Source organism: Microchirus variegatus (genome assembly GCF_963457635.1).
Source record: "Microchirus variegatus genome assembly, chromosome: 10".
Taxonomy (NCBI): Eukaryota; Metazoa; Chordata; class Actinopteri; order Pleuronectiformes; family Soleidae; genus Microchirus; species Microchirus variegatus.
The window spans coordinates 224,437-241,922 of record NC_139811.1 but is presented as its reverse complement, the minus strand read 5'-3'; the positions used below and the strand labels follow the sequence as shown (position 1 = coordinate 241,922).

The 17,486-nt window shown below is 46.9% G+C and overlaps 3 protein-coding genes across 5 annotated transcripts in view; 2 read left to right on the top strand and 1 right to left on the bottom strand.

Moving 5' to 3' along the window:
• Positions 1 to 3,921, top strand: part of LOC310933451 (WAS/WASL-interacting protein family member 2-like) — a 4,889-nt gene extending 968 nt beyond the window's left edge. For 2 of the 3 annotated variants that reach the window (XM_083896946.1, XM_083896945.1), the window contains exons 3-8: positions 335 to 593; positions 1,229 to 1,306; positions 1,757 to 2,338; positions 2,414 to 2,650; positions 2,826 to 2,927; positions 3,050 to 3,921. In XM_083896946.1, the coding sequence (XP_083753072.1) occupies positions 335 to 593; positions 1,229 to 1,306; positions 1,757 to 2,338; positions 2,414 to 2,650; positions 2,826 to 2,927; positions 3,050 to 3,090 (1,299 nt within the window). In that variant the 3' untranslated portion in view covers positions 3,091 to 3,921. The remainder of the gene's footprint in view (positions 1 to 334; positions 594 to 1,228; positions 1,307 to 1,756; positions 2,339 to 2,413; positions 2,651 to 2,825; positions 2,928 to 3,049) is intronic. The other variant, XM_083896947.1, reaches the window with a different exon arrangement.
• A 776-nt stretch (positions 3,922 to 4,697) lies between these two features.
• Positions 4,698 to 8,402, top strand: utp18 (UTP18 small subunit processome component). Its single transcript, XM_083896941.1, has 13 exons — positions 4,698 to 4,921; positions 5,195 to 5,340; positions 5,431 to 5,526; positions 5,621 to 5,697; positions 6,077 to 6,180; positions 6,317 to 6,442; positions 6,528 to 6,702; positions 6,780 to 6,880; positions 7,052 to 7,142; positions 7,246 to 7,372; positions 7,459 to 7,633; positions 8,058 to 8,200; positions 8,304 to 8,402. Exons 1-13 carry the CDS (start codon positions 4,703 to 4,705, stop codon positions 8,326 to 8,328), a joined length of 1,605 nt encoding a protein of 534 aa, XP_083753067.1. The 5' UTR covers positions 4,698 to 4,702; the 3' UTR covers positions 8,329 to 8,402.
• Positions 8,403 to 8,547: 145 nt separating this feature from the next.
• LOC310933454 (globoside alpha-1,3-N-acetylgalactosaminyltransferase 1-like) lies at positions 8,548 to 16,290 on the bottom strand. The gene is made up of 12 exons (XM_083896950.1): positions 15,318 to 16,290; positions 14,765 to 14,968; positions 13,401 to 13,650; positions 13,000 to 13,026; positions 11,952 to 11,981; positions 10,816 to 10,869; positions 10,583 to 10,615; positions 10,010 to 10,144; positions 9,797 to 9,929; positions 9,529 to 9,724; positions 9,225 to 9,444; positions 8,548 to 9,149 (listed from the first exon to the last, which is right to left on the bottom strand). Exons 3-12 carry the CDS (start codon positions 13,457 to 13,459, stop codon positions 9,008 to 9,010), a joined length of 1,029 nt encoding a protein of 342 aa, XP_083753076.1. The 5' UTR covers positions 13,460 to 13,650; positions 14,765 to 14,968; positions 15,318 to 16,290; the 3' UTR covers positions 8,548 to 9,007.
• Positions 16,291 to 17,486: the final 1,196 nt, after the last annotated feature.

The following is a 17,486-nucleotide window of genomic DNA, read 5'->3' as shown; positions in this document are numbered from 1 at the left end:
GTGTCTCACCTCTGTGCTGATGTGTCTCACCTCTGATGTGTCTCACCTCTGATGTGTCTCACCTCTGTGCTGATGTGTCTCACCTCTGATGTGTCTCACCTCTGATGTGTCTCACCTCTGTGTTGATGTGTCTCACCTCTGATGTGTCTCACCTCTGTGCTGATGTGTCTCACCTCTGATGTGTCTCACCTCTGTGTTGATGTGTCTCACCTCTGATGTGTCTCACCTCTGTGCTGATGTGTCTCACCTCTGATGTGTCTCACCTCTGATGTGTCTCACCTCTGTGCTGATGTGTCTCACCTCTGATGTGTCTCACCCTCTCTGTCGTCCTCAGGCCAACACCAGCCCTCCACAGCAGAGCGGGGAGGAGGTCAAAGGTCGCGGCCCCCTGCTGTCTGACATCTGTAAAGGTACAGAGTTGAAGAAGGTGTCGGTGAATGACCGCAGCGCTCCACTGCTGCACAGTAAGACTCAAACACCGACCACAGAGCACCCATACATACGCTTATTCCAGTACCTGCACCAGCCGCAGAGCCAGGCCGACCACCAGGGGGCGCCGCCTGAGGAGCAGCACACCAAGACGTCCCTGGAGAGTAAGACATTCACTTTAGCTTTAGCGTCTCAGTTCAGGGTCTCCAGCAGAGTCAGGAGGACACATGTCCTGAGACGGTGTAAACGCTGCCCCCTACAGTTCAGTGACCTGAATCACAGCTCCAATCAACCTAAACATCCCATAATAATCTGCTGTAGTTACACATCTGTGATGTTTAGGTTTAAACACAGTTGTGAGGACATGTGACGTGTCTCACACTGAGAGACAAACCATCGTCCTTAAATGTTATGAACCTGGAACAATGTTAGAACACAGGTTTGACCAGGTTAGCGGTCAGAGGTCAAAGGTCAGAGGTCAGAGGTCAAAGACACCCAGTGTTTGTTTGTCGTGTTTTTAGTTTGTCGTGTTTTTAGTTTGTCGTGTTTTTAGTTTGTCGTGTTTTTAGTTTGTCGTGTTTTTAGTTTGTCGTGTGGTTTCATCTCACTTCCTCATATCTCTGTTTTTCATGTAGTCACCTGACCTCACCTGGGTCCCGCCCCCTCACCTGGGTCCCGCCCCCTCACCTCACTCTTTCACCTGTTGTGTGATGTCATCGTTGTGTTTGTGTACTGTAGTGACATCTTGCCCCCAGGAGGGGGAGCACTTGCTCACCTGTCCAATGGTTGTGGTTCTCAGAGCCGAAAAGAGGCAGAGGAGCAACGGGAGGAGGCGGAGCTACTGTGGGCGGAGTTTCCAAACTGCGGCCAATGACAGGTGAGAGTTCTGTTAACACACAGTTATAGTTATAGAATTAGTTATAGTTTTAGTAATAGTATTACCTATAGTAATAGTATTAGCTATAGTATTAGTATTTATAGTTTTAGTAATAGTATTAGCTATATTATTAGTTATAGTATTAGTAATAGTATTAGTTATAGTATTAGTTATAGTATTAGTTATAGTATTAGTACTAGTATTAGTACTAGTATTAGTTATAGTATTAGTAATAGTATTAGTTATAGTATTAGTAATAGTATTAGTTATAGTATTAGCTATAGTATTAGCTATAGTATTAGCTATATTATTAGTTATAGTATTAGTTATATTATTAGTTGTAGTATTAGTAATAGTATTATTTATATTATTAGTTGTAGTATTAGCTATAGTATTAGTTATAGTTAATCTAATAACCTGGAACCTTATTGATGTCATCATTATTTTCAGACGTCCCACCTGGACGTCCGGCCCCCACCAGAGCCGCTGCGCCCCGCCCTCCCAGTCATCACCATGACGACACTAATGACTCCGCCCCTCCGGAGACCAGTCACGCTTGTCCCTCCCCCTCCACTAGCATGAAGCACCCTTCCTCTGCCCATCCTCCCCCTTTCTGTCGCCGTGGTAACGCCCCCTCCCCTCCCACCTCAGCCTCTTACAACAAAGAGAAGCCCCTCCCTCCCACACCAAACAGCACCCCGCCCCTCCCCTTAAAACCTCCTCCATCACCTGGCAACAACAGACGTCCTCCCATCTCTAACCCCGCCTCTTCCACACCGTCCTCCTCTCTGGCCCCGCCCCCTCAACATTACCACATCACCAATGGTCTGACAGGAAGTGGTGGTGAAGCGGCGCCGGAGCTGCCGCATCGTCACAACTCCCTCAGCAACAAGAGGCCCGCCCCTTCACCTGGAGGCCACACCCCCACCCGTGGCCCTGCCCCGCCTCCTCCCCCAGCCTCGCCCACCCCCTCCCAACAGGGCGCCAACAGGCCGCCGCCCCCAGTCAGAGAGACGGCAGGTCGAGGAGCAGGTGAGAGTGAAGATGGTGCATGATGGGTAATGTAGGATGGTGATGACGTCATAACCTGTGTTCATCTGTCCTCAGCTCCTCCTCTTCCTGTTCTGTCGTCCACCTCGAGGTCAGGGACAAGAGAAGCCCCGCCTCCTCCACCACCTTACAGGATACCTGGTAGCCCCTCCCTCTCCTCTGACCCTCCCTCTAGAGGAAAACCTCCTCCCCCGCCCACCCGCACTCCTGCTGCTCCTCCCCCACCTCCCCCTCCTCTCCGTAATGGACACGCCCCCTGCCCCTCCTCCTCCTCCATCCCTCGCTCATTTGTGGGTGAGTCGTTATCATCTCGTCCAATCGGAACACAGCAGCAGTTATTGATCAGTTATTAGTTTATTGGTGATGTTGTGTTTGTCAGATCAGCTGATCAGTTGATGGACAGTCCTTTAATGGCGTCACTGTCCCTTTAACTGATTGATGAGTTGATCATGTGACTTTTCTCCTGCAGACGACTTTGAATCCAAGTATTCGTTTCATCCTCTGGACGATTTCCCGCCTCCTGACGAGTTCAGACACTTTACCAAGATCTACCCGAGCAGAGCCAACAGAGGTACATGTACACACACTGTATACATGTACACACACTGTATACATTTACACACACACACGTGATGTGGTTACCATGGAGATGTGAAACAGTGAAATAAGAGTTTTTTGTTTTGGTCTTTTTAGTGATGAGAGGAGCTCCGCCCCTTCCTCCTGTTGGGAGGTGAAGCATGAAAACATGTGCGCACACACACACACACACACACACACACACACACACACAGCGAGTTCAGCTGAAGCTACGTTAGCGTTAAACCAGTGACATCACTGTGAGCACAGAAGCCACGCCCCCACCACCTATCATCTGTCTCTATGCTAAGCTAACCATGTTCTCAACTGAAATATATGGGACTGATGCACCTGAACACAAAGTCAGACCTGGTTCTAGAGCTGGGTCTGAGTCGAGACCTGGACCTGGACCAGGACCAGGACCAGGACCAGGACCAGGATCAAAGCTGAAACTAATATTTACTGCTTTATTGTTTGTAAAAATGATTGATGGACAGATCGTGTTTTCTTTGTTGCGATGTTAAAGAAATTTCAGTCGTTAACAAACTCTGTCGTAATTGTGCCATAAATGTTAGCATCGTAGCATGTAGCATCAAACGCCGTCAAAGTCGCAATGTTTGGGTTAGGGTTAGTTTAAAGAAAATGAACCCTGTTCTGTGATTGGTCGTCACGCTGTGCTTACATGTTGCTGAACTGCATTGTGGGCATGTTGCCGTGTCAACTTCCACGACCTCCAGAGCAGCAGCGTGAACGTCGGCCAGCTTGCGGTTTATCGTCGTCATGGTTTCAGCAACATTAGCAACTGTTGCTATGAAGTCGGCCATGACAAGTCTTTAGCCACGCCCACTGTCAAATGAGATGAAGTCATGTGACCGTATCCATGGAAACCTCCTCTTTTCACTCGTCTGCTGTTTTTGTTTGTTTTTATGTTTTAATATTTGCCTTAACAACAACAACTGCATGAACACAATAAACTGCTTCCTGTTGCATCACTTCCTGTTTGTCTTTACTGCTCAGGTTCTGTCAGTCACACGCGGACGTCGTCATGGAGACCATCGTTTGACTCTGACGTCATCATTAGACACACACACACACACACACACACACACTGTTTACCAAAGTCAAAAAGAAAGAAAATATGATTTAAACCAGTTTATTCAGATCATTTACATGTGGCTCACCAATTAACATCAACTTATGAGTTTAGAGCTGAAAGAATTAATCGATTATTGATCGATTATTAAATTAATCGTCAACTATTTTGATAATCGATTGTTTGAGCTTCTTAAATGTGAAGATTCTCTTTGTTTCTTTGCTCCACATAAACAAAGAAATCATTAAAACTGAATCATTTTGGTTTGTGGACAAAAACAAAGACGTTTGAGAACATCGTCATTTCCAGCTTTGACAAACACTGATCAACGTTTTTAACATTTTATGAACCAAACGATTCATCGAGAAAATTATTGTCAGATTAATCGATGACGAAAATAAAATGAGTTATTTCTGTATGTTTTTATTACTATGTTTAATTTGAAACACGTTTATATTGTCAACTGTTTTTCGTTCCATATGAAAACAATCACTTTTAATGTTTAAATATTAATATTTCCATGTGGCCCTGACTGACCAAACTAGTGCTACAGTTCCGTGTGTCAACACTTGGGGGCGTACCTTTTATGTTTCCGGTTCAGAGTTCACGCTCCCGGAAGTGCTCGCTCGCTCCTCGTTGCTGTTGTCGGAGCTTCAGTTCAGCTGGAAACCAACAACATGGCGGACACGAACGTGATTCCTCTGCCGGTGACGGAGCGTCGAGAAGCGGCCAAGAAGAGAGCGAAGGGCGGCAGGTTTGACCCGGAGCAGGAGGAGGTGAAGCGGCGGAAGAACGCGCAGAATGTGGCGGCGCTGGGGCAGCGGGACAGCGGCGTGAAGCTGCTGGAGGAGCTGGTGTTCGGCACCGAGGACGAGCTGCTGCACAGACTGATGGAGGTGACGCTCTCACCAAACTACATTCACTAAATCATCAGTTAAAGCTTTTGTCACGTGAGCGCACGTTTTCCTGCGCGTGAGAGCCTCGTGAACACACCGTTGTATTCGTTAGTCATTTCTGTGTAATTCGGCTAATCTGTTTTAATCTTTATTACTTAATCTTTACTTTCGCTCAATCATTTGTTGGCGCTTTTTGGATGAACTTTGGTTCAGTCACAAACTTAACATGAACAATGAGCTGCTGTCTTTAAAACGTCACTTCCTGTCATTAAGGAGGAAGAGGAGGAGTCAACTGGAGCTGCTGTGGCCGAGGACAAAGATGAAGAATCACCTGACGACGAGGCTCCACCTCCTCTTCATCATCATCATCATCAGAGGAAGAGCGTCTGGGTGGATGAGGATGACGAGCGAGAGGAAGAGTGAGTGTGTGTGTGTGTGTGTGTGAGACAGGTGGAGGGCTGGGATTGTGGGCGGAGTCACAGCAGCACTCAGGTGTGTCTCTGTTTCAGTGTGGACATGACACATCGTTACCGCAGGCAGCTGATGAGGGGCGGAGCCGAGGCGTCCTTGTCCAATCAGAAGCTGCAGCAGAGGATGAAGGAGCAGTGAGTGAAGACACACACTCAGACACAGACACACTCAGACACAGACACACACACACACTCTCACACACACTCACACACAGCTGCTGTGTCTCAGGTTTGTGAAGGTGATGGGAGGAACGCCATCGTGGGCCGAGAGCAGCGAGAGGAAGACGAGGACGAAGAGGACGAGCGGTAAGAAGAAGATTCTCATGAATGTGTGTGTGTGTCTGAACATGTGTGTGTATGTGTGAACGTGTGTGTGTGAACGTGTGTGTGTGTGAACGTGTGTGTCTGAACGTGTGTGTGTGTGTGAACGTGTGTGTGTGTGAACGTGTGTGTGAACGTGTGTGTGTGTATTTGTGAACATGTGTGTGTGTGTATGTGTGAACGTGTGTGTGTGAACGTGTGTGTGTGAACGTGTGTGTGTGTATTTGTGAACATGTGTGTGTGTATGTGTGAACATGTGTGTGTGTGTATGTGTGAACATGTGTGTGTGTGTATGTGTGAACATGTGTGTGTGTGTATGTGTGAACATGTGTGTGTGTGAACGTGTGTGTGTTTGTTCCTGAAGCTGCAAATGAAGATGATGAAGAGGAGGATGAAGAGGACGACCTGCTGAGGAGGACGGGAAACTTCGTGGCGTCCTCTGATCGTCTGCCTGGTGGCGTCCTGAGGGTGAGAGACAGTGAAGGTCTGAGTGTTGTGATGATGATGATGATGATGACGACGACGATGATGACGTTGATGGTGATGACGATGACGATGATGATGATGATGACGATCATGACGGCGTTTAATTTTCCCGCCTCAGATGAAGAAGTGTCTCCACGCCAACAGCGCTCGTCCATCAGACGACAGACTGACCAGCGTCCAGTTCCATCCGTCCGCTCAGGTCGTCCTGACGGCCGGCCTCGACCAATCCCTGTCGCTCTTTCAGGTAAGAACGACCTGTCGTCTGTCTGTGAGCGCTCTGATCACGTGACCGCTGTCGTCCAATCACGTGACCGCTCTGCTCTGCACAGGTGGACGGACAGACCAACCCAAAGATCCAGAGCGTCCACCTGGAGCGTTTCCCCGTCCACAGAGCGGCGTTCAGCGCCGACGGGTCAAACGTCATCGCCACGAGTCTGAAGAACAAGATGTTCTACGTTTACGACATGATGGAGGGACGCGTGACGCCGGTGCACGCCGTCAGAGGTCAGCCGCCGCTCGGTCAGGGGTCAGGAAGGAAGCGTTTGACTGTCAGAGTAAAAGTCTGTCACTTCCTGTTTCAGGTCTGAATGAAGCCAGAGTCAAAGAGTTCTCAGTCTGTCCTGAAGGAGGCGCTCTGCTGCTTACTGGAACCCGTGGCTACCTGCATTTTCTCACACTCAAGGTAACCATGGCAACGCCCGCAGGCTCCGCCCCCAACACACAAACAACACATGCTACAGACTGCAGCTTTACCATTGACACATGGCTCTCTGCCCCGCCCCCCTCTCTGCTCTGCTCCGCCCCCCTCTCTGCTCTGCCCCGCCCCCCTCTCTGCTCTGCCCCGCCCCCTCAGACCAAAGAGGTCGTCGACAGTATAAAGGTCAACGGTGATGTCAGCGGCGTGGCCTTCACACGTGACGGCAGCAAAGTCTTTGTCCAATCAGGTGAGACCAGAGTGTGATGTCACACATGATGATGACCTCAGCATCAGTCATGTGACTGTGTGTGTGTGTGTGTGTGTGTGTGTGTGTGTGTGTGTGTGTGCAGAGCAGGGTCAGGTGTGTGTGTATGACGTACGCAGAAGCTCTCGGTGTGTGAGCGTCTTCTCTGACGACGGCTGCGTCAAATCCACGTCCATCGCTGCGTCGCCTGACGGACGCTACCTGGCCTGCGGGTAAGCCCCGCCCCCACACCCCCACACCCCCATATTACTCGGTTTTTGGCTGACGGCCGCTGACGTAAACCATCTGTCCGTCACAGGTCTCAGTCGGGCGTGGTCAACGTCTACTCTCAGGAGGCGTGTCTAAATTCAGCCAATCCAAAGCCTCTGAAGGCGGTGATGAACCTGCTGACCTCTGCCACCTCCCTGACCTTTAACCCCTCCTCTGAGATCCTGGCCATCGCCTCCCGAGCCGAGGACGAGGCCGTACGACTGGTGAGACATAGACACGCCCACTTCTCTAATGACCCCGCCTCTGTAATGGTTCTGACTGTCCTCTCTGTCTCTCTGTTCTCTCCTTGTCCTCTCTCTCTCTGTCCTCTCCTCTCCTTGTCCTCTTTGTCCTCTGTCCTCTTCTTGTCCTCTCTCCTTGTCCTCTCTGTCCTCTCCTCTCCTTGTCCTCTCTGTCCTCTCCTTGTCCTCTCTGTCCTCTCTCCTTGTCCTCTCTGTCCTCTCCTTGTCCTCTCTCCTTGTCCTCTCTGTCCTCTCCTTGTCCTCTCTGTCCTTTCTCCTTGTCCTCTCTCCTTGTCCTCTCTGTCCTCTCCTTGTCCTCTCTGTCCTCTCCTTGTCCTCTCTGTCCTCTCCTTGTCCTCTCTCCTTGTCCTCTGTCCTCTCCTTGTCCTCTCTCCTTGTCCCTCAGGTCCACATGTCCACCATGAGCGTCTTCTCAAACTTCCCTGTCGCTCAGAAGAAGTCGACGTATCGCGTTTCCTGTCTCGACTTCTCTCCACACAGCGGCTTCTTCTCATTGGCTAACAACAAAGGACACGCCCCCCTCTTCAGGTGAGGCCACTACTTCACCAACCTGTTAATGTTAGCATTTTAGCATGTTAGCAAAGTTTGATCTTTGTTTTTCTTTCTTCTTCCTGTGTGTGTGTGTGTGTAGGTTACTTCATTACAAAGACTTCTGAAGATTCTTCGTGGAGTTTGAAAAGTGGGTGGAGTCAGATGTGGTTACCATGGCAACACTGTTTTTGTTTTTTTGTCACAAAGATAATAAAAGTATTTACTTCTATTGTCTTGTTTGTCTTGAATGTCGTTATGGCAGCGCAGTGAGGGGGAGGAGACTGATGAGAGGGGGAGGAGACTAGGTGACACCAGGTGTAAAAACAGACCAATCAGTGCAGCTCGTCAGTTTGTCTCTTTAAAAACAACCATTGACCGTAACAGACTCATAAATGTGAGGAGCTTCAGCTCCACTGGAGGGCGCTGTGACGACTGAACTATGACAATCATCCTAACATCGGAGTATAATGTAACAGTTTTTCAAAATAAAACTACCAACGGTGCACTTTAAAAGGTTTTCACAGCAAAAGCAGAGACGTCATGTGATAAACACTCACCTGGGGCTAATGCTAAAGCTAAAGCTAACCAACAGCTAACAACCGATCTCTCAGACGACCTGACCAAAAAACTGTTCTTCGCCGCGATGTTGGCTGAGGACGCCACAGGTCAGGGTTTGAAAGCAGGTCTTTAGACCTGGACTCAGATGGTTCCTGGTCTTAAGACGTGGACTCTGATGGTTCCTGGTCTTAAGACCTGGACTCAGATGGTTCCTGGTCTTAAGACGTGGACTCAGATGGTTCCTGCTCAGACGTTGGGTCGGATTTCAGCGTAGTTCTTGACGACTCCAGAGAAGCGGATGATGTGAATTTCAGGTTCTCTGGATTTGAAGTCCTGCCACAGATACTCAGGAGACAGGATCTTACTGGGCTTGTTGATCCACATGTACCTGAAGATGCAGAACAGGAAGTAAAGTCATGACACGGCCGAGGTGGTGCAGCAGCGTCCAGGACGTCCTGCTCACCTGTTCAGGTGACTCTCCTCCTGCCAAGTGGCCTCGATCCCTCGCTCTGCGTCGTCTCTGAAGTTGCGGCGGCAGATGTTAGCGAGCTGCTGCACTCGGGCGACGTGACCTCCAAACGCTCCACCGCAGTAGTAGAAGTCTCCTTCTCCAGGAGCGACGTAGGCCGTGGACGAAGGCCGGCGCTCGTAGGGGAACGAGCTGCGTTCGTCTTTGTAATAACCTGCAAACGCAGATACAAAGACCAGGACCGGATCACAGTGGACTGAACCAACAACACAATGAGAGGAGGAGGGATTGTGCTGACCTGGATGGATCACAGCGACCAGTCCGCCCAATGACTCCGCCCCCCAGTGGCCGTGGAACTTGGAGTCCACATCCAGACAGAAGATGTAGTCGTCGTTGCCATGAAGCTCCGCCTCTATCAGCTCCTGGATCAGCTCCATCCTGCGAGCGGAGATTTCCTGCCAACGTTTGGCGCTGGGCACTGAACGCACCGTCAGCTGGTAACACAGGAGGAGGCGGAGTCATCTTATAAACCAGGTGGGAGGAGTCTGTTTTTTGCTTAAGCTTACCCGTCTGCCGGCAGCCATCTTAACTTGAGGCACGCCCTCTGGCTGGTCAGTGAACACGTATATGTGCACATTAAAACCAACGAAGAAGTGCTGTTCTGCTGTGTCCAGGAAGTCTTTCAGGAACTTGATGTACCTGTGGACAGAGAGGGAGGGGTCAACATCCAGGTCAGAGGTCAAACCACAGCAGAGCAGATCATCGGGGTGACATCGTACTTCCCCACAGCGAACACGGACGCTGCGATGCTAACGTTCTGGGCTTTGTAGACGGGGTTAAGCAGATCTGGATCAAAGGTTCCCTCCCAGACCACAGGAGCTAACCACGGCGTCACCGTCACCACGTCCTTACGTCTGCGCAAAAACAGCAGCATTAGCATTAGCATCAGCATCAGCATCAGCAGTAGCAGTAGCATCAGCATCAGCATCAACATCAGCATTAGCATCAGCATCAGCATCAACATTAGCATCAGCATCAGTATCAACATCAGCATTAGCATCAGCATCAACATCAGCATCAGCAGTAGCAGTAGCATCAGCATCAGTATCAGCATTAGCATTAGCATCAGCATTAGCATCAGCAGCAGCAGTAATTGTCATTTGTTATCAGTGTAACTTGCTGAAGATGTTTCATTTGAATAGGACAGGTTATTACGACTGTATCATGGATCATCTAAAAGGTTAAAGGTCATCTCCAGAGGCCCCTCAGAGGCCCCTCAGAGTCCGGCCCTGCATGAACGGACTAAGACTTTAATGTCAACAAACAAACAAACACTGAGTGGTGACACTCACCCGTTGATGATGCTTGGTTGTTTGTATTTTAAACTGAAACACAAACAGAACATACACCACAGTCATGGATGCCCTCTACAGGTCAATGATGTAACTGCAGCTGCAACAACCTCCAAAAACACTGAAAAAACTGAAGAACTGAACAACTGAAGAACCAAAGAACCGTGTATTGTCTTGTTCTTACCTTTAGGATCAATTCAAATCAAATCAATAAAGTTGATCAGTGAACTTACTGATCAGGAGAAACAGGCTGAAGATCAGGACTGATGATGGTGTTCACAGCAGATCTGCACACACACACACACACACACACACAACCTGTGATCATGTGACTACATCCATCATGTGACTACATCCATCAGACCACATCCATCAGACTACATCCATCATCAGACTACATCCATCATCAGACTACATCCATCATGTGACTACATCCATCATCAGACTACATCCATCATGTGACTACATCCATCAGACTACATCCATCAGACTACATCCATCATGTGACTACATCCATCATCAGACTACATCCATCATCAGACTACATCCATCATCAGACTACATCCATCATCAGACTACATCCATCAGACTACATCCATCATGTGACTACATCCATCATCAGACTACATCCATCATCAGACTACATCCATCAGACTACATCCATCATGTGACTACATCCATCATCAGACTACATCCATCATCAGACTACATCCATCATCAGACTACATCCATCATGTGACTACATCCATCATCAGACTACATCCATCATGTGACTACATCCATCAGACTACATCCATCAGACTACATCCATCATGTGACTACATCCATCATCAGACTACATCCATCATCAGACTACATCCATCATCAGACTACATCCATCATGTGACTACATCCATCATCAGACTACATCCATCATCAGACTACATCCATCATGTGACTACATCCATCATGTGACTACATCCATCATGTGACTACATCCATCATCAGACTACATCCATCATGTGACTACATCCATCATGTGACTACATCCATCATCAGACTACATCCATCATGTGACTACATCCATCAGACTACATCCATCATGTGACTACATCCATCATCAGACTACATCCATCATCAGACTACATCCATCATCAGACTACATCCATCATGTGACTACATCCATCATGTGACTACATCCATCATCAGACTACATCCATCATGTGACTACATCCATCATGTGACTACATCCATCATGTGACTACATCCATCATGTGACTACATCCATCATGTGACTACATCCATCATCAGACTACATCCATCATGTGACTACATCCATCATGTGACTACATCCATCATCAGACTACATCCATCATGTGATGATACTGACCTGTCAGTCTGTTCACATGGATCACACACCCTGCAAAACACACACACACACACACACACACACACACACACACACACCAACTGTTACTTGTGATCATCAAAGAATCTTCAGTGACTGAATGAATGAATGAGTGAATGAATGAGTGAATGAATGAGTGAATGAATGAATGAGTGAATGAATGGGTGAGTGAATGAATGAGTGAATGAATGAGTGAGTGAATGAGTGAGTGAGTGAATGAATGAGTGAATGAATGAGTGAATGAATGAATGAGTGAATGAATGAGTGAATGAATGAGTGAGTGAGTGAATGAATGAGTGAGTGCGTGAATGAATGAATGAGTGAGTGAATGAATGAGTGAGTGAATGAGTGAGTGAATGAATGAGTGAGTGAATGGGTGAGTGAATGAATGAGTGAGTGAATGAATGAGTGAATAATGAGTGAGTGAATGAGTGAATGAATGAGTGAGTGAATGAGTGAGTGAATGAGTGAATGAATGAATAAATGAGTGAATGAATGAATGAGTGAGTGAATGAATAAGTGAGTGAATGAGTGAATTAATTAATTAATTAATGAGTGAATTAATTAATGAGTGAGTGAATGAATGAGTGAGTGAATGAATGAGTGAGTGAATTAATGAATGAGTGAATGAATGAGTGAGTGAATGAATGAATGAGTGAGTGAGTGAATGAGTGAGTGAGTGAATGAATGAGTTAGTGAATGAGTGAATGAAGATGCTGGGTCATCTGGATCTTCCACCTAAGTTCCTCAGACCTTCATTCACCAGCGCCCCCTGCTGGCTCTGTATCGTCTTTTAGTCCAGTCACTATTACAGTTAAAGCTCAACTGTGTGTGTGTGTGTGTGTGTGTGTGTGTGTGTGTGTGTGTGTGTGTGTGTGTGTGTGTGTGTGTGTGTGTGTGTGTGTGTGTGTGTGTGTGTGTGTGTGTGTGTGTGTGTGCGTGTCTGTGTGTGTGCGCGCGTGTGTGTGTGCGTGGGTGTGTGTGTGTGTGTGTGTGTGTGTGTGTGTGTGTGTGGGTGTGTGTGTGTTACCTGCAGGTCTTGTAGGTGTACATCACTCTGTTGGTTTAAACAGAAACACATTCATTTACTATGAATTAATATTTGTATCACAGTAGTATTACAGTAGTATCACAGTAGTGTCACAGTCGTCGTATCACAGTAGTATCACAGTAGTATCACAGTAGTGTCACAGTAGTATTACAGTAGTATTACAGTAGTGTCACAGTCGTCGTATCACAGTAGTATCACAGTAGTGTCACAGTCGTCGTATCACAGTAGTATTACAGTAGTATCACAGTAGAATCAGTCGTCGTATCACAGTCGTCGTATCACAGTCGTAGTATCACAGTCCTATCACAGTAGTATCACAGTAGTATCACAGTAGTATCACAGTAGTATCACAGTAGTATCACAGTAATATCAGTACTCACCCCAGCAGCAGACCTAACAGCACAATCACTGTCACACTTTTAAAGTTCAAAGAACTCATCTCAGTCTGAGTCCAGACCAGGAGAGTCCTGATCCACAATCCTGAGTCCAGACCAGGAGAGTCCTGATCCACAATCCTGAGTCCAGACCAGGAGAGTCCTGATCCCGATGCTCAGACCAGATGCAGCAGTGCTCTTGTGCAGAGATCCAGCAGGTCTGAACATGCAGAGAGTCCAGGTTCTTCCTGGTTCACTGTTGTGTAGAACACACACACACACACACACACGCACGCACACACACACACAGGAGTGTTACTGTGTGTCTCAGGAAGCAGCAGCAGAAGGGCGGGGCTTCAATAAAGAGGAAGTGGTGTCAGGTTTCATTTTCAACAGAAAACTGTGCGTACACACACACACACACACACACACACACACACACACACACACAGAGGACGTCTGTGATAATAAAGTTTTGATTTCTTTTCTTATTTCAAATCAGTTTCATCAATAACTTTAACATCAACTGTGTCCTCAGAGGACGGTTACTGTGTCTCTGTGTCCTCAGAGGACGGTTACTGTGTCTCTGTGTCCTCAGAGGACGGTTACTGTGGTTACCGTGTCTCTGTGTCCTCAGAGGACGGTTACTGTGGTTACCGTGTCTCTGTGTCCTCAGAGGACGGTTACTGTGTCTCTGTGTCCTCAGAGGACGGTTACTGTGGTTACCGTGTCTCTGTGTCCTCAGAGGACGGTTACTGTGTCTCTGTGTCCTCAGAGGACGGTTACTGTGTCTCTGTGTCCTCAGAGGACGGTTACTGTGTCTCTGTGTCCTCAGAGGACGGTTACTGTGTCTGTGTCCTCAGAGGACGGTTACTGTGTCTCTGTGTCCTCAGAGGACGGTTACTGTGTCTGTGTCCTCAGAGGACGGTTACTGTGTCTCTGTGTCCTCAGAGGACGGTTACTGTGGTTACCGTGTCTCTGTGTCCTCAGAGGACGGTTACTGTGTCTCTGTGTCCTCAGAGGACGGTTACTGTGTCTCTGTGTCCTCAGAGGACGGTTACTGTGTCTCTGTGTCCTCAGAGGACGGTTACTGTGTCTGTGTCCTCAGAGGACGGTTACTGTGTCTCTGTGTCCTCAGAGGACGGTTACTGTGTCTGTGTCCTCAGAGGACGGTTACTGTGTCTCTGTGTCCTCAGAGGACGGTTACTGTGTCTGTGTCCTCATAGGACAGTTACTGTGTCTCTGTGTCCTCAGAGGACAGTTACTGTGTCTCTGTACACAAACACAAACACAGACACACAAACACAAGTGAAACATCAATGTGCAGACACCGCCCGTATTATTTCAGCAGGTGAGCAAATCCAGCTTACCCTTCAGATGTTCTGTGTTGTGTTCACTGTCTCCTCGTCTTCTAATGTTTGACATGCTGTTCTCACGAGACTTCAGAAACTGTTCTCACGAGACTTCAGCAGCTGTTCTCACGAGACTTCAGCGGCTGTTCTCACGAGACTTCAGCGGCTGTTCTCACGAGACTTCAGTGGCTGTTCTCACGAGACTTCAGCAGTGTCTCAGTCCTGCACAGTAGAAATGAGACGTCTGACCTCGGCCATTTCTCATCGTCAGTACTCGTCAGTATTCATTAGTACTCGTCAGTAATCGTTAGTACTCGTCAGTACTCGTGAAAAGCAGAGGTGGACAGATACACAGCTTCATTACTTGAGTAAAAGTACAGATACCCCTTGCTAAATTTTACTCAAGTACAAGTACAAGTAAAAGTACTACAGTAAGATGTCTACTTAAGTAAAAGTACTGAAGAACTTGTTTTACTTGAGTATCAAGAGTACATTTTCTAAATATTGCAGTACTACAGCCACAGAGCTTTGTTTGTTTGTTTTTTTAGAAGAAGAAGTAACGTGTACTCACGGTCATGACAGAAATGTAGTCGAGTAAAAAGTACAATATTTGCTTCTCAAATGTACTTGAGTACAGTCATGAGTACTCCCCAAAAATGATACTCGAGTAAAGTACACATCCATCAAAATAGTACTTAAGTACTGTACTCAACTAAATATACTCCGTTACTGTCCAGCTCTGGTGAAAACTTCATCAGTCCGAGTACGGAAGCATCCAGCTGCAGCCCGGAGACCACGCCCCTGTGTGACGACAACGCCCCGGAGACCACGCCCCTGTGTGACGACAACGCCCAGGAGACCACGCCCCTGCGTGACGACAGTGGTTTAACGGACGGGATTTTTTTCTAAAAACTTTATTTACACACGAAACGACAGCAGTGATTTTTATCTTAAACAAGAACGAAGGAAGAATATAAAAGTACGTCAGCATGTACACGTGCGTGATATAAATACCACAAGTATCTCCCCACGGAGCTCCACGTTTATACTTTTTTCAACTTTTTACACATTAAACACACTATTTAGATTAATATTAACTATTTTACATTAGTTTAACTTTCCTATTTTCTTAATTTTCGCAAATTTCCGTGCCCCACACCCTGGAGCTCCACAGCGGGGACAACGACCACCACCTACCCGCCTCCCTGGAGCCCCAGAGCGGATACAAGCACCACACACACCCCCCCTGGAGCTCCGCTGTTATACTTTTTCACCTTTTTACACATTTGTCTCACTAATAACTAATCAAACTTGTCAGATATCAAGGTTTCTTCCCTCGACTACGACTCACTTACTGTTTATTTGTAAAACTAACTAAACTAAATCTTAAAAATAAAATTTAAAAAATCGTCATGTCATAATTTTACAATAAAGGCTTCTATTTGTTATTGTTTGAACGGTGATTATTGTTGTAAGTTAGTTTGTTAAACTAACTTAACTAAACCTGACGGTGTTGTTGTTCTCCGGTGCTGCAGCTGGGTGAGTACCTTCTCATACCCGGAAGTGAACTCGCTCCGCCCCATTTACCCAGTATGCATCGGGTACTTGGGAATTCATATATCCCAGAATGCATTTCGGCGGAACATAGCGGCAGAGAAAACAAATATAAACCTGAAATAAATATATTTCCGTCCCTGAAAGCAGTTTTAAAATCATTTAGAAAACAAACATGTGGTTTTTGTAATAAAATATGACGTAAGTACAGTTTGACAGCAGCGCTGTAAGATCAGCGATCAGCTCCGCCTCGTCCAGCAGAGGGCAGCGTTACCTCGGCCTGTCCTGGTGGAATGATCCGTCATTACATACTTATTGATCCATAGAATAATAATAATACATATCAGCGTTTATTAGTATTTTATATGTTCATTTGTCAACACTGTAGGTGGCGGTAATGAGGCTTAAGAACTTGGCGCCACCTGCCATTCAAAGATTTTAGATTTTAAAATGATTATACTCACATACAAGGCCCTGAATAATCAGCACCTTCTTATATTTGTGACTTAATCACTTTATATCAACCCAACAGACCCTGAACTCAGGTCTGCTGGTTATTCCCAAAACAAATCAAAGTAGAATCGGTGCTAGAACATTGAGCTACAGGCTCCTCCCACTGTCAGTCAGAGTCTGACTCCGCCTTTAAGGTAAGACTGAAAACCACCTCTTTAACATCAGATTATAATCTCAGTTAGATCAGGTTTGTCCTGATTACAATAGTCTAACTTATGCTGCCATAGGCTTAGACTGATGGAGGGGAATTACCCATCATGCATTTGGAATGAGCACAGACTTTCTCTAACCCGTCCTCGATTTCTCAACCCTCACCACTTACCTGATGTCCCCAATGACATGTAGACCACAAATCCACATGTAGACCACAAATCCACATGTAGACCATAAATCCACATGTAGACCACAAATCCACATGTAGACCATAAATCCACATTTAGACCATAAATCCACATGTAGACCATAAATCCACATGTAGACCATACATCCACATGTAGACCACAAATCCACATGTAGACCACAAATCCACATGTAGACATACATCCACATGTAGACATACATCCACATGTAGACCACAAATCCACATGTAGACCATACATCCACATGTAGACCATACATCCACATGTAGACCACAAATCCACATGTAGACCATAAATCAACATGTAGACCATAC

Bases quoted from the DNA above. Each gene is read 5' to 3' on its own strand.
- utp18 (XM_083896941.1), top strand. From the start codon at position 4,703: ATGGCGGACACGAACGTGATTCCTCTGCCGGTGACGGAGCGTCGAGAA. The intron at 7,143-7,245 runs GTGAGACCAGAG...GTGTGTGTGCAG, and splicing joins CAAAGTCTTTGTCCAATCAG to AGCAGGGTCAGGTGTGTGTG. The intron at 8,201-8,303 runs GTGAGGCCACTA...GTGTGTGTGTAG, and splicing joins GGACACGCCCCCCTCTTCAG to GTTACTTCATTACAAAGACT.
- LOC310933454 (XM_083896950.1), bottom strand. From the start codon at position 13,459: ATGAGTTCTTTGAACTTTAAAAGTGTGACAGTGATTGTGCTGTTAGGT. The intron at 9,725-9,796 runs GTAAGCTTAAGC...CTGTGTTACCAG, and splicing joins AGATGGCTGCCGGCAGACGG to CTGACGGTGCGTTCAGTGCC. The intron at 9,150-9,224 runs GTGAGCAGGACG...CTGCATCTTCAG, and splicing joins GAGGAGAGTCACCTGAACAG to GTACATGTGGATCAACAAGC.